Genomic DNA, 15,343 nt, shown 5'->3' with positions numbered 1-15,343 from the left:
TTTATCACGAGACCTCACTTCCTATGACGATATTACTTGAATTTAAGTATGAGATTTGATGAGCTGCAATCGAAACCATTATTTAGATCGATATCCAATGATCAGACCTATGGTGTATTACCAATCTATATAAAAAAATCCGCTAATAATCTACATGTAACGGCTAAGTGGGGATCACACATAGATACCCTATTGGATGCTGCTGTACACAAAAACGTTTTGGCTTTATATTTCCAAGTGGATGAGTCGCCCCAGTAGTTTTGACTTTTGATTAGAAAAATGTTTTCAATTCAAATAATAATTGGTAAATGAAACGTGACGGTCAGAATTAAACGTGATCAGAATAATTGGAAATATTGAGATATTCTCATTTTAATATATAATAATATATAATGTAATCCTTTGTGAGATTGTTTAAATAACTCTATATTTTGGTTATCTTTTCTCTTTTTCTCATATTGGCCGGGTTTCAGTAGAGAAAAGATAGAGAGATTCAGAAGGCGGAAGACGGTCAAATGATCAAGGAAACTCCCATGGAATGGATATGCACCAAAATTATTGCGGTTATCATCTTGATTAATCCTGTTTCTTGATCTTGATCTGCAGGGGATTAGAAGGATAAAAAGTTTCATAATTTTGTCAAAGTCTCTTGATTGATGGAGAGTGGTGGTGAAGATAATACAGAGGGATCTTCATATGTTGAAGAAGACAAGATCTTTGTGGCACTGGGGAATGTTATGAAGGAAAGCATATGGACTTTGGTTTGGGCACTGAAGAACTTTCGGAGGAAGAATTTCTACATTCTTCATGTTCACCAGCCAGCTCAAGAGATCTGTGTCAGTAAGTTTCAAATTTCAAATTTCTCAAGGTTCTATCTGAACCTCTTTCATGTGAGTGAATATGGTTGCTTTAGAAATCAACATTGATTTCTTTTTCTTTTCGGAGCATAGTCGTTGCTCAAAACAAAAGTAGAAAATTTTCTATGCAGTACTGTAGATTTGTGATCCATGGATAAAGATTTTCTTCATATTAGACCTGTTGTGTAGAAAATTTTCAATATATTCTGGCCTTGTATGAACCATTTCCAGTGACTTCTATGATACTAATCATAGCATCCGAAATGGTTTATACATAAAAACATTAGACATATTCCACAAATTAACCATCCTTAGAGGGGAATTCATTGAGCTGTTTCTGTGAGTTGAATAAATTAACAGTTTCATGATTTTGGGAATTAGATTTGATAAAGTATGACTCCGCCAATGTTTTTATACATTATATTGCTTTTTACGGCCAACTTGTTTGGATAAGGTTTTGTTGAATCAAAGTATTTGGTAAATTTGGTCCAATAATGTCTAGTTCAAGAGTGTGGGCCTTGGTGCAACGATAAGGTTGCTCCATTGTGACCAAGTGCTCATGGGTTTGAGTTAAGAAACAGCCTCTCAGTGAAAATATATATTCTTTTAGTGGATTCTAGTTAGGTTTTTACTGTCTTATTCAATCCCTCATTAATAGCTATTTCTAATGGTTTGTTTTGATTTTTTTTCCTTGGATTTCAGTGGGTGGGAAATTTAAAGCAGATGGACTAGATAGGCATCAAGTTAGAGCACACCGAGAAAAGGAAAAGAAGGAAATGAATAATCTTCTAAAAGAGTACCTTGACATTTGTCTCGATGATGGGGTAATGCTTCTTTTTCTTTTCCTTAGACTACTTTTGGTGTTGATTTACTTCGCAGAAACAATTAACATTTTATAGTTAAATCAAGCAATATTGTCTATTCTATTTAAGATTAAGAAAGAAATCGAATAAGCTGTGTAAGAATAATGATTCTTGTTGAAGGCTTTTCCCTGGGTAATTGTGAATTTAAATTTTTTTTTTTGGTAAACAAAGCTTTACTAATAAGAGTGTATAGTATACTTGGAATCCAAATTACAAGTTTCGAGAAGCTATGGAGTACATATTGGCCAATTAGTCCTACATGTCAAGGACGGAATCCTCCTAGCAAGGAAGTTAGCTAAACTATTGACCTCTCTTGGAATAAAAGCAAAAGTACATGACTATAAACTCAATGTCAGATAAGTAATATCTTGGATAATAGGAATCACTGAAAGTGGTGAATCATTGCACTCACCGATGAAGATAGAGATCGGTACTTTGTTGTCAATTTCGACAATTAGATGGTCCATGTTATTTTCAATAGCTTGAAATATGCTCATCCAAAAGGAGTTGGACATTGTTCATGTTCTTAATGATTATTGGCCTTACTAATTCATCTTTACAGGTCTATGCAGAGCCAATATGCATTGAAATGGAAAATGTTGAGAGAGGGATTGTAGAGCTCATTGCGCAGCATGGGATCACAAAACTTGTCATGAGAGCAGCATCAGACAGGCATTATTCAGAGTATGAACCATCTAATAAAAATATACAACCATTATATGTTCATCTCCATGTACCTATTTTTGTTTTCTTATACCATCGCCCACCAAGTAAGAAGACTTTGCTTTGAACACCCATCTTTTTGAGCCATGTGGAGGGCTGATCTTCACCATCTTCACAAGGTCACCTTTTTGCGACTTTTAGGAATCCTTAATTCTATTAGATAGTCCTCCATGTATGATTATTGCTGATATTTGTATTGGTCCAAAATTGCTCTAAGGGTACTGTTTTTCAACCTCTTTCCTTTATTTTATTTTGACAAATTTTAAGAGTTTGTTTGGACTCAAACTTGAGACATGTTTAGGTGTAACTGAGGCATATCTGTATTAAGATTTGTTTCCTTATATTAAGGTAATAATCCCACATTGGTTGTGGGTGCTCTAACTATCAAGTATAAGAGCCAGAAGAAGCCACCCCACTTTGAACTAATTGGTTTTAAGATAGAAGCTTAATATGGTTTCAAAGCGGGTATGTTGGGCCTCCGTCGATAATGGGCCATATACCCACGAAGACAGAGCCCAGAAGAGGCCTACACGTAAGGGGTAATATTGAGGTAATAATCTCACATCGACTGTGAGTGCTCCAACTATCAAGTATAAGATCCACAAGAGGCAATCCCACTTTGAACCAATTGGTTTTAAGATGAAAGCTTAATACGTTCATGTGGCAAACAGTACCACAAGTTTTGAGATGGGTCATGGTCTTGACAAACTGTGCCCTCTTGCTCTAGACCCAAACATTGATTTTGAAAGAATTAGGGTAGGGGAGGGGAGGGGGGGGGGGAGGGACAAGGGTCATGAGAAACATTATGAGCCAATTTGAGCTGTCAACCAACCTACAAAGACAGCATAAACTCTTCATTAAATTCCTTATAGATTATTTGAATTTTTATAAACATTTGCACATTTATGGATCAAAGTCTATCAGGTACCTGAGATGTGTTTTACTAAAATTACCAAAAAATAAGTCACTTTGCTAACCCATATATGTTATGAGACAAATCACTTACCCAAGCTCTATTATATTTCAGGAAAATGGAAAAGCTGGAATCCAAGAAAGCAATCTTTGTCTACAATGAGGCCCCAGTTTCCTGCCATATTTGGTTTGTCTGCAAAGGGCATCTCATCCTCGAGAGGTATTCTTATCTTTTTCCCTTATTGTTTTTCCATTTTTTTTGAAACTTTCAAATTAGCGAATCACATCATTAATAATACTTATTAATTATATTTTTAGTTTCTTGAATCTGTCTGTTTCATGACCCTGCAGGATATACTTATCCTCATAGTTTTTCTTATTTATTTTTTTTTTTTTTCTCTTTTCAAATTTGACCATCATGAAAACTTAAAATTGGAACCAAATCCAACAGGGAAGGTATTTCAGAGGAAACTGCAATAAAGGCTCCATCAGTCCTGGATAGTCCTATGAAGATAATTCGCCAACTAGATCAACCGAGAAATATACAACTTCCCAAATCATTCAGCCATGGTGCTGGTGGTAGTAGTTGGCCAAGAAGTCCAGTTCAGAATCAAATCCAACGAGCTACATCTACCATAAGTGACACTACTAAAGTCCCTACAAAACTTACTAATCCAGTTCAGGACCTATTCCGACGAGCTTTTTCATCTCGTAAAAGAAATACTGAGAGTTCAACAGGAAGGGAACAAAAGGCATCTTCTTCCAGAGGAGAGGCTTTAGGAATACAAAAACCAATTAGATTTTCTTCTCAGAGTTCAGACTGTTCATCGCGACTTCCAATTGGCAATTCAGAGTCAATTTTACGGAGTGAGACGACTGATAATGATTCATCATCTTCTACTATTGAGCTTTTACTGGTATGTGCTTGTGACTTACTACATTTTAATTTGCAAAGTGGGTTGAATTCTTCTGCAGATTTTTTATCTCATTTAATCAATTAATCTTCTTGAATGTTGATTAATTATCAATTGTAATGCTTGGTCTTGAATATTTTTATCTCTAACTACGTAAATGGTAGATAATAAGATCTAGTTTATTCAAATACTAACTATGAGCTCATACAGAATTTTCAAAGCTTCATATCTGATGACTATTGAAAGAGTCCGTAGTAGTCAGTAGTTACAAATACTTAATTGCAACTAGTTTGTTTACCATATATTAGTAATAATCAAATTCATAAAGTTAACTTTTTCTTATCTATTGGACAATAATAATAATAATTATGAACATATACTAAAAAATAACAATGGTTGGCATTAAAAAGGTATAATTTCTATTTCACTACCTTTTTTTTTTTTTGGGGGGGGCGGGGAGGAAGAGATAAAGTCAAAGCAGGTCATACTATACAACTATACCTAGGAATAACTGAACTAAACCAGACAATCTTATGCCAGGGATCTTTGGGATTTTGATCTAATTAAATTCCAGGTAGAAGTACAGGTAGATGTAGAGGTAACTTTCTTGGAAAAATTTGGAAGCCATGAACTAAATCACAACTACCCCTTGGCCTCAGCAGTGCAAAAGAAAGATTAGACCAAACCTCAATTAGGTTATTGGAAGTACTATGTCCTAAACGCCAAATTCCATCCCAAATAATAGAAGAGACCTTGGCCATCTTCTTAGATCCAGCATCATATCTTTTATGATTTCTATATCTAAAAGTGAGCACACTACTAGGATTCCAATTATCAAACCACAAGTATTACATCTATCATCAATGCTTGAATGAATGACACCACTAACAATGTGTTTATACCAAAGAATTTTCTTCTGAGTCCAAGATGCATCATTAGTGTAAGTGGTAGTCCAAATGGCATCTGACTTTAAGTATCTTGAGTATACCCAGTTAGTCCAAACGCTTTTCTGTCTAAAAACTACTTTCTATATAACTTTTATGATGCCTACAATGTTGGATCCCTTTACTATGCGAAGTCCAAATTTGCCTTCATTTTTGAAAGGAAAACTTTTGCCCAACTAATAGGATGAAGAAAATTAGGGTTTTCTTTAGTTTTTCAAAGGAAAGAAGACATAATAGATTCAATATTACAAATGTTGGAGGCCAGAAGACCAAAAACTCCAAACTAGTAGATATATGAATTTTACATTACTGATTTTATGAGTTCAAGATGGCCCGCAAAAGTTATAATCTTAGTCTTCCATAATTTTAATCTATTCTGAAGCCTATCTAAAATAGGGGAATAATGATGAGCAAATAGTTTCGAAGAGATCAAAGGATGACCTAGATACTAAATAGAGAATTGACCTTTAAGGAACATTCACTATGTATTTTAGTTGGACTTTTACATCATCAGAGACTCCAGAGAAGAATGCCAAAGATTTAAGAGGATTGATACAGAGAAGAGACATTTCCGAGAAGATATCCAAAGCTTCCTTAATTGACAAAATAGAGAAGGTGGAAACCTTGGCAATAATCATGAGATCATAAGAAAAAGTTAAATAATTAATCTTGAGTTCTTTTGCTTAGGATCAGAAAATTTAGATTAAGAGAAAAAAAGAATACAAGAATTTAATGTCTAGGCATACTTAGACGAATACAAAAACACCAGGCCAAGGGTGAAAAAAACCAGAAGCCCCAAAATATAACAAACTAGAAACTAGTCAAATCTGAATCTAGGCCTATCTATTGCATCCTTAGACAAAAAAACCTAAACCAAAGGAGGGAAATCCGAAATCCAAGGGGAAAACACAGCACTTTTTACCATAGATTTAGCAAGGAATTTGCCACTAGATTAGCTTCCCGAAAATAGTAAGAGATCTTCCAAGAAATTGAATGGAGGAAGGCCTGCAAATCCATCCAAAGCTGCCTGACAAACCAAGGAATAGAACCAAAACAAAAAGCATCAATAACTGCCATCGAGTCACATTCAACCCATAACCAAGTCACCCCCATCTCCTTAGCTCGCAACAAACTATGAAAAATAGCCAAGAACTCTGCCACATAGTTTGATTTTATGCCAAGAAAAAAGATAAAAGTTGACACCAAGGCAGACTGGTCATCCCTAAGAACATCGCCCGTGCCAGGCTTACCAGGATTCCCTAGGGAACATGCATCATCATTGAGCTTAACCCATCCTTGAGGAGGAGAGCACCACCGAACTTCTCTATTAACCTGTGCGGACTTAGAGAGAATAGGAATTTCCAACCATTTAGCACAATTTAGATCTAAAAAAGAAGAGGCTGGATAAGTGAAAAACCTCGAAATCTCCCTCAGAGATGTGAGGAACCCAACAAAGATAGCCTCCAAACTCCTAGACTTTCCCTCAAGAAACTTTGGGGTTTTTCTGCCTAATAACCTCCCAAGTCTATTTCACAGAGAAAGCCTTCGAAGGAGCAATGCCCAAAAAGTAGACATCCAAGCAAGGAGAGGAGGGCAGCAAAATATTCTTAATTGAAGTAAAAATATTTGCAAGAAAAGTCAAACAGACCTGCAAAAGAGACCAAGAGGACCTGGAGATGAAATCAGCAACTAATGAGGATTTATCCACAAACCAATCAAGGCCAAGCTCAGAAGCAGCCGCAATTGACTCACTGCCCAACCAACAATCACTCCAAATTTTAACAGAGTTGCCATTACTGATGACACACCTTTGCTGCTGCTTAACAGAATCCCAGATCATCCGAATGCCGGCAAAATTGAAGAGGACAAAGATTGAGACTTTAGAGAGCCATCAGGGTTTACAAGTCTCGTACACAAGAAGTTACTAACCAAATAATCATCATACTTAATCAACCGAACCAATTTACATAGCAGCACCACATTCAGATCACGAAGCCGATGAATACCCAAACCACCTTCAGACTTCGGTTTGCATGCCGAATCCCACTTGACCGATAGAACCCTCCTAGCCTCAATATCCCCTGACCAAATAAAGTTGCGGACCCAACTCTCCATCATCAACACCAAAGAAGCAGGCCACCAATATACAGAGAAGTTGTGAACGGAAATACTCAACATCATTCAGCACACAAGCTCAACTCTCCCTGCGAAAGATAAGAGCTTTCCTTTCCAGCTCGAGAGGAGAAGCTTGAATTTATCGACCAAAGGCATCATTCTATCCTTAGTAACCCTCCCTTTAAAAATTTATGCACCCAAATATTTAGTGGGAAGATTACACAAAGGAATATTTAGCAGGTCAGAGATCTGCCGCCTTCTAGAAGGGATGATTGCGCCACAGAAAAGTTTGCTTTTCACAAGATTAATATTCTGACCCGAGAAGCTTTAGTATTTCTCCAAGAAATATTTCAGCTCCTTGACATACCTGAGAGGCTGAGAGAACCATTAATAAAAATAAACATGTTGTCAGCAAAAAGTAAATGCCCTAGGGTAGGGACACCTCTTGGACCTCTCAAGGGCAAGATCTTGTTCTCAACCACCATCCTTTTAAGCCCCCTACATAGAACTTCCTCCGCAATAATGAATAGTAATGGGGAGAAGGGATCGCCTTGGTGCAACCCTCTTTCCACAACAAAAAAAACCCACAGGACCTCCATTCACAAGCACAGAGATCCTAGCAGAAGACAACAAAGAATGAAACCAAAGAATCCACTGATCAGTGAAACCAAATCTGCGTAGCACCATGAATAAAAAATCCCACGCGAGACTCTTAAGCCTTCTATGAATCCAGCTTAAACCCTATACCACCATCCCTCACAACCTTATTCATAAGATTTCTCAGTTTTGAAGGCAAACAAATATTAGAAAAGATGACCTTCCCTTTCTGATAAGCACCTTGCTCCTCAGAGCTAAGACGGGGTAAGAATTCTCCCAACTTGTTTGCCAAAAATTTTGAGGTAATTTTGCAAAAGAAATTTCCCATACATATAGGATGAAACTTCTCCAAAGAAATTGCACTCTCCACCTTAGGAATAAGAGAGATTAAATAGTTATCAATCCCTTTAGGCATTATACCCTCCTTGAAGAAATTAGCAACCGCCCTCCCAACATCTCGCCCACCACACCCCAACACCGCCTAAAGAAAGTGCCATGAAACCCATCAGAACCAGCCGAACTTTCAGGATCAAGATCCCACACTGCTTTCTTCACTTCTTCCAACCCTGGAACCGAATCCAAAACCACCCTATCCTCCTCGCCAAAAATGGAAGGGATCACATCCCAAATATCCAAGTGCTTCTCCAAAGGAACCGACTTCTGGAAACCTGCATAGAAATCACTAACATAGTCAACCACTTCAGCCGTATCAGACACCAAAACACCATCACTTTTTTCAAGCATTTAATATGATTTTTTGCTCTCCTTAACACCGTAGAAAGATGAAAAAATTTAGAATTGCAATCACCCTTTTTAAGCCATTTAATCCTGGACTTCTCCCTCCATAGTTTTTCGTTGTCCTTCAGAGCTAACAAGTACCTTATCTTAGCATCAGCTTCCTGCCCAAACAGAAACTCATTGGATCCACAAGTATTCTTGGTTTCTTGCACTTCTTTTAAATCAAATTTATCCTCCTTCACTGACAAAGTAAAATTTGGAAATGCCCCCCGGGACCAAAACCTCAACACTGGTTTAAGTCTCTTGTGTTTATGACTCAAAATGAAGATGGGAGACCCAAGCATAGGCTGCACCCAAGACTGTTGCACCAAATCAATGAATTCAGAATTCTCCACCCAAAAATTATGAAAACTGAAAAGGAGCATTTTTTCGGCTTGCCTAGGGATTCAGAAGCAATAAATGAAGGAGAGTGATCCGACGCCACACGAGGCATCACCCTGAAAAGATTTTGAATTACCAAAGCTACGATCCTAAACCGCCTCCACACAACCCCTGGACCTGTTATTGGACACAGTGAAAATTTTCCCAATGGAGGGAACAACAATGAGACCACAAGAATCAACCCAAGCACTAAACTCCAATGCCAAGCCTACCGAGAACGCACCAGGACCTCTCTTCTCATTAGATAAAAAGGTGGCATTTAAATCCCTAGTTACAGGCCACAACTCCCTCCTATTAATTCTAAAGCAGCTGGCATGAATAATCGAAATAAACACCTGCCCCCATTCTAGTTAACAGACAAAGAAATTTGTTGATCCAAAGAGAAGATAACTGATGGGCGAGGCAGCCCCAATTTCCAAATTACCCACAAATTCGGAATGGAGTCCAGTTGCAAATTATGAATCAAATCAGCTGAGTAACCCATTTTATTAAAAAACAACGTAGGAAACCTACTAACCTCCACCTTTGGTTCCGTATAACAAACCAGATCCTTGACGATAGCGCCGTTCGAGTAATGCGCTTCTTACTTCCTCTAGTATTCCAGAACAGAACTTTCATTGGAGAATAGAGGATTCTGCAGCCAAGCGTTTCGACCGTTTGCAACCTTGTTGTTCCACTTCCGACCCAGTCTTTCCTTTACGCTGCTTAGAATGCTTCACACCCCCCTTCTCAGCCAACAAGGCCGCATTTCCAATAAGTAATCTTGAGTGATAAACACAAGAGGCTTAAACCAATAAGTAACTACTTGCGAAAAGGATGGGCAAGCTAAAATTAATGCAGGACACACTCTCTCACAATCACTTACACATTTTCCATTTCTCCTCAATAGCCAAGTAGGTCCTCCGGTATGACGAACCGACACCCATTGAAATGCAGTTTCTCCCTCCGTCCATTGGCTTGGTTTGTAAAATGTTAATATACTTTTCCCGGATTTGGGTTCTCTCCCTAACTAATTTAAAATATTTGAATCAGCTACTTAGTCATTTGTTTTTATTAGAGAGGAGGGTTAGGTCGTAGAAAAGTATGAGACAATATATTTTTTTGTCCCCTTTTAACTTGGTTTAATTAAAAATGTCAAAACTCATTTGATTGGGAACCATTGTAACACTTCTCAGCTAATAATCAGTTCCATATAGAAGATACATCCTCTAATTGACGTCCTTGCTTTCATTCCACTTCTGTTTTTTTTTTTTTTCAGTTTCTACCATACATAAGATTGGGAAAAAAATAATTATATCTACGGATAATGAATTGCAGACGGAACAAAGAGGAGACAAGTAAATGCATAACGATAAAAGAAATCGAGACGTTACTTATCTTGGATTATTCATACTTGAACTGAAAATAGACTAAATAACATTACGGGTGGAGGTTTTCTGTCCGGGAGGGTGGGCAGGGGTGCAAGTTTGGTCCTGTCGGCCCGAACCCGCCCTAGCTCGCTCAGAGTCCAAACAGGGTCTGGGCTGAGATATTTGCAACTGAAGACGGGTCAGGGTTGGAAATTTCTGGCCCTGTTTCAGGGTCGGGTTGGGATCAGGGTTGAGACCTTGTGCTAAGCTTGGCCCAGCCCAGCTCGACCTTGTTTTAAGTTGTACTATAAAATATATATCAATATAATATATATATATTATAAACTTTAAACTTCACCCACATTTCGTTATATAATATATTATATATGAAGATAATAAGTGATATAATACATTTTATTATAGTGTTATTTTAAGTAAAATTGATAATTTTCTCCCCGGTCCATTCCAGCCCATGCATTTCCTTCCCCCTCCCCATGATCAGGCCCAATCAGGGTCAGCCTGGCCCGACCTTGAGGGTAGGTCAGGGTTGGAGTTTTTAGGTCCTAAATCAGAATCGTGTCAAGCCTGGGCCCAGCTAAGGAGACTTAGGGTTGGACTAGGGTTTTATATAGCCCGGCCTAATCGGACCCTGTTGCAGCCCAAAGGGTGGCCTCTGCATTAAAAATTTTCAGCTGAGTTGAGGTTGATAAATGTGGTTTATATGTGCATATCACACTACTGAACAGTGATATCAACCCTTTTACAGGAAAAGTCAGAAAGCTTTAATGAGAATGATGGGAAGAAAGGAACGAACGAAGAACTTGAAAGAGAAAGGCAGGAACTCAAAATACTGAAGAGCCAACGGGATCAAATCATGGAAGAACTCCGAATAAGAGAGGAAGAGTTTGCAAACTTGCAGAGACCTCAGTTCTTCTCGGTGTTCTCTGCCTTGGATATTGAGTCAGCCACTGAGATCTTCAACCCATCCAAGAAGATTGGAGAAGGGGCATTTGGGAATGTCTATAAAGGACTCCTTCGACAAACCCCCGTGGCTATTAAGAGGTTTCACAATCATTGTTTGGAAGGGCAAAGCAGTTCAGATTTCCAACGGGAGGTAAAAAAAATCACTTTATCTATCTGCTACAAAATTAATTTCATTATATAGACTTATATCTACCTGTAGGAAGAGAGCATATTCATTCATTCACTTATATATACCAAACCTTAATTTGGGTGTTTTCAGGTTGATGTCTTGAGCAAGGTAAGGCATCCAAACCTTGTCACTCTCATTGGAGCTTGCCCTGAAGCTTCTTCACTTGTCTTTGAGTACCTTACTAATGGTAGCCTTGAAGATCGCCTCAAATGTAAGGATGGCACTCCCCCTCTATCGTGGAAAACTCGAATACGTATTGCCAAGGAGATGTGCTCCGCCCTCATCTTCCTTCACTCCAATGAACCTCACAGCATAGTTCACGGGGATCTCAAACCATCAAACATCCTTCTGGATGTAAACTTTGTTAGCAAACTTGGTGATTTCGGGATTTCTAGCTTTATCTCTCGTGATGAAAGCTCAACCTACACAGACACACTTTATTGTACAGCTCCAAAGGGAACTTTTGCCTACATAGACCCTGAGTATTTTGCAACTGGAGTGCTAACACCAAAGGCTGATGTGTATTCATTTGGAGTTGTACTGTTACGGCTTTTGACTGGGAGACCAGCCTTGGGTTTGCCAATGAAAGTGCAATTTGCATTGGAAGAGGGAGCCTTGAATGCCATGTTAGATGCATCAGCAGGTGACTGGCCTTTGGTTCAGGCAAAGCAACTCACTCAAATGGCATTGAGGTGCTGTGAGATTAACAGGAAGAACCGGCCAAACCTTGAGTTAGAGGTGTGGAAACTGCTCCGCTTACTGGAGAATCAAATTTGACATTGGAAATGGTATTGTATGATGCTAAGATGAATTAGATGTATAGATCCCTTTGAAACTCTTTTAAACCCATTTGTTGGAGAATGGAATTCCTTGATTAAGATTAGTCTCCAAGAGTAGATTATACACAAGAGAGGATTATGGCCCTAGCCGAGATAATTACAAATAGAAAGATGTTAATTCACATACACCAAGATCCAAACAAACTAGGGTTTGGATCATACCTGAATGTGTACGAAAGCTGTCACACCCCAAACCACCCTCTCGGCGGGTTGAGCGGGTGACCCAGATGTCGAACCACATCCGCCAAATCTCCAGGATCTAGAAGCAAACATCATCCAATAGACACACACAACATTTACAATATAATATTGGAAATAGAGTGCAACGGAAGCTAAAGTGTTATATTTACATAAATGAGCCACCATAATTACATTGTTCAACGGTAGCCCACAATGCACAGTACTTCATAACATATATACATGTCCTTTTCATAGCCCTACATTAGGATACAAGTAAACAAATGCTACATCTATAAGCTATATAAAAGAAATGTGATCCACAAAAAGAATGTTCTATGAACATCAAAGGAAGGACAGCTGCTATCAGATCACCTCCTCTAACCTAACTCTGTGCACCCACATCAGAGGGATCACCTCTGTTGGGTCTATACCAAAATGACCACAATCACCATCACCATACTGTCCGATATGATCCTTCCATTCAAGGAGACATCCACATGCAAAATCATCTAAAAGAAACAATCCACGAGGGATGAACTCCACCGAGCCCAGCAAATGAATAATAAATCATACAAGCAGATATAACCATCATCATCATCATACTACATGCTTGAGTTCAATTTTATTACTCTAGTCCACCTAGTAGCACAACTAAGTCACTAGGTATATGCTACTTGCAATGACTCGGGTGACAACCTCGGTCACTTCTCTTTCGTTCTTCGGCTACCACCTCAATCATTGTGGGTGAGACCCACGCTAGTCCTAGAGCACCGACTCCCTCCCTTGGCAGACTCCAAGATAACCATGACAACCTATCCTAGATTCTATAACTCCTCGATTTTCAGGAGGCCATGATCACCCAACACATGCACCCCTGTTGGTAAGGGCTGTAGCATAAGGGTATGTTCAACCTAGCCATATGATCTACATGGTAAGTATGAGTTGAGTGGTGTCAATCGCATCCCATTCTACGGGCAACCACACTCCCCATTTCCAAGTATGAAGTGTATGGTGTTCCCGTAGCTCATACCATGGCTCACCATACCAAGCCGGCTACGGCATCTAGTCTAGCAGTTCAATATCATTCAATTCATCATAATGCAACATATTAACCATAACACAGTCATTTTCACATCTAAATCATTGATTTCATAAACTTTGTAGCAGTTTAAATGAAGAAAGCATTTAATGTCTTTACAGTGTTTAGCAGTGTTACATTCCACAAGAATGATTCATATCTACTCACCTTGGCTATGCTCCACTTGCTCGAAGGACTGTCGGTCCTCAAAAGCATCCTGATATGTGTCGCCGGGCAAATAGTTAAAACCTATGATAAATAAATTAAAATTTTATATTAATGCACATTAAATTACCCTAGGAGACTAGGGGTAACCATGGTTTAGTTCCCAAACCAGGACTGGACCCAAAATTGTAAAAACAATAGTACTGGTTTCTTGGTACAATGGACCAGTGGCAATGGACCAGTAGGGCTGCAGCAGCAAACTTGAGAAAATGACTTATGGTTTCACAACAAGAGGGTCCCTAGGTACTGTTCTAAGCCATTTCAGGTGTTAAGATCTTGTCTATCAATCATTGATGGTACTGGTTGATTGGACTGGTCTATCCAATGGATCAGTAGCAATCAACTCATTGCTTATAATACAAAAATAGGGCTAGAATGGTATGGTTTACAATATGGACCACACAAATGACCTCTAACATGGTGTTCCAGACCTTGGGGTAGGTCAGAGGCAACACAGGTTCAAGATTCCTATAGTAGTCGATTGGTACAAGTCCATCCAATGAACTAGGAGCAATGGACCAGCAAGGTCACAGCTCTAAAATTGGAAAGGGTTTTAGGGAAAGGGTCATGGGTTCACACCAAGGATTGTTAGATGGTATTCCAGTAGTTCTATCAGAGGTTTGGGTCATGGTTCCATTCCAAACATGAATTGGTTGCCCAAACACATCCCGAAGACTAACTCTAAATAGTAGGCATAGAGCTGGGATGGCTTGGGTTTTAACACAAAAGGGCTATCATAGGGTTTCAAAGGTCATGGGCTGACCAGGCTTGCATATGGGCAAGATTTCTGTAGTGGTCGATTGGTACTGGTCCATCCAATGGACCAGTGGCAATGGACCAGTGTAAGTACAACTCAAAATTCTTAAAGACTTGCACAATTTAGGCTTGGTTCCTCTGATCTATGGTTATCAAGGATGATCAGGAGGTATGAGTAGGTTACATACATGATAATTAACGTGTCTAAAATGAAATATCCAACATGCATGATGATCTTGAGGCATATTGCTCATATGGGTAACATGCATGCTTGCACATAAAGGAAACAACAAAAATCTTCTTTGGATGAGTTGGATTGACTTAAGACCAGCTCTGTTATGCTAGGTTAGTCATGGAATGGACAAGCATTTAAGGAAAACATGTACAATCACATAGGACTACACTCTAGGCTTGCCATGGACATGAGAATCAGCCATCAAAGGCTGGAAATGGCAGTTCCAACATGTATTCATCATGAGGATGGTAGATGGTAGACCAAACATAGCAGATCTATGCATGCATCAAGGATCCTAGCTCCTAAGGTAGCAATACATGGTTATTATAGTAGAAAACATAAGAAAACGTGGTTGCACCACAAGATTTGGGAGTCAATTCATGCATAGGACCTAGGAATCAGTATAGGAAGCTAAGAACAGAGA

The 15,343-nt window shown here is 38.8% G+C and overlaps 1 protein-coding gene across 1 annotated transcript; it reads left to right on the top strand.

Moving 5' to 3' along the window:
• Window positions 1-605: 605 nt before the first annotated feature.
• LOC122658137 (U-box domain-containing protein 33-like) lies at window positions 606-12,403 on the top strand. Its single transcript, XM_043853042.1, has 7 exons — window positions 606-840; window positions 1,560-1,681; window positions 2,283-2,404; window positions 3,471-3,575; window positions 3,807-4,272; window positions 11,220-11,567; window positions 11,697-12,403. The coding sequence occupies exons 1-7, from the start codon at window positions 657-659 to the stop codon at window positions 12,381-12,383; spliced, it is 2,034 nt and encodes a 677-aa protein (XP_043708977.1). The 5' UTR covers window positions 606-656; the 3' UTR covers window positions 12,384-12,403.
• The last annotated feature ends 2,940 nt before the right edge of the window (window positions 12,404-15,343 follow it).

This window comes from Telopea speciosissima, chromosome 4 (assembly GCF_018873765.1).
Source record: "Telopea speciosissima isolate NSW1024214 ecotype Mountain lineage chromosome 4, Tspe_v1, whole genome shotgun sequence".
Taxonomy (NCBI): Eukaryota; Viridiplantae; Streptophyta; class Magnoliopsida; order Proteales; family Proteaceae; genus Telopea; species Telopea speciosissima.
This window is presented reverse-complemented; position numbering and strand designations above follow the sequence as displayed.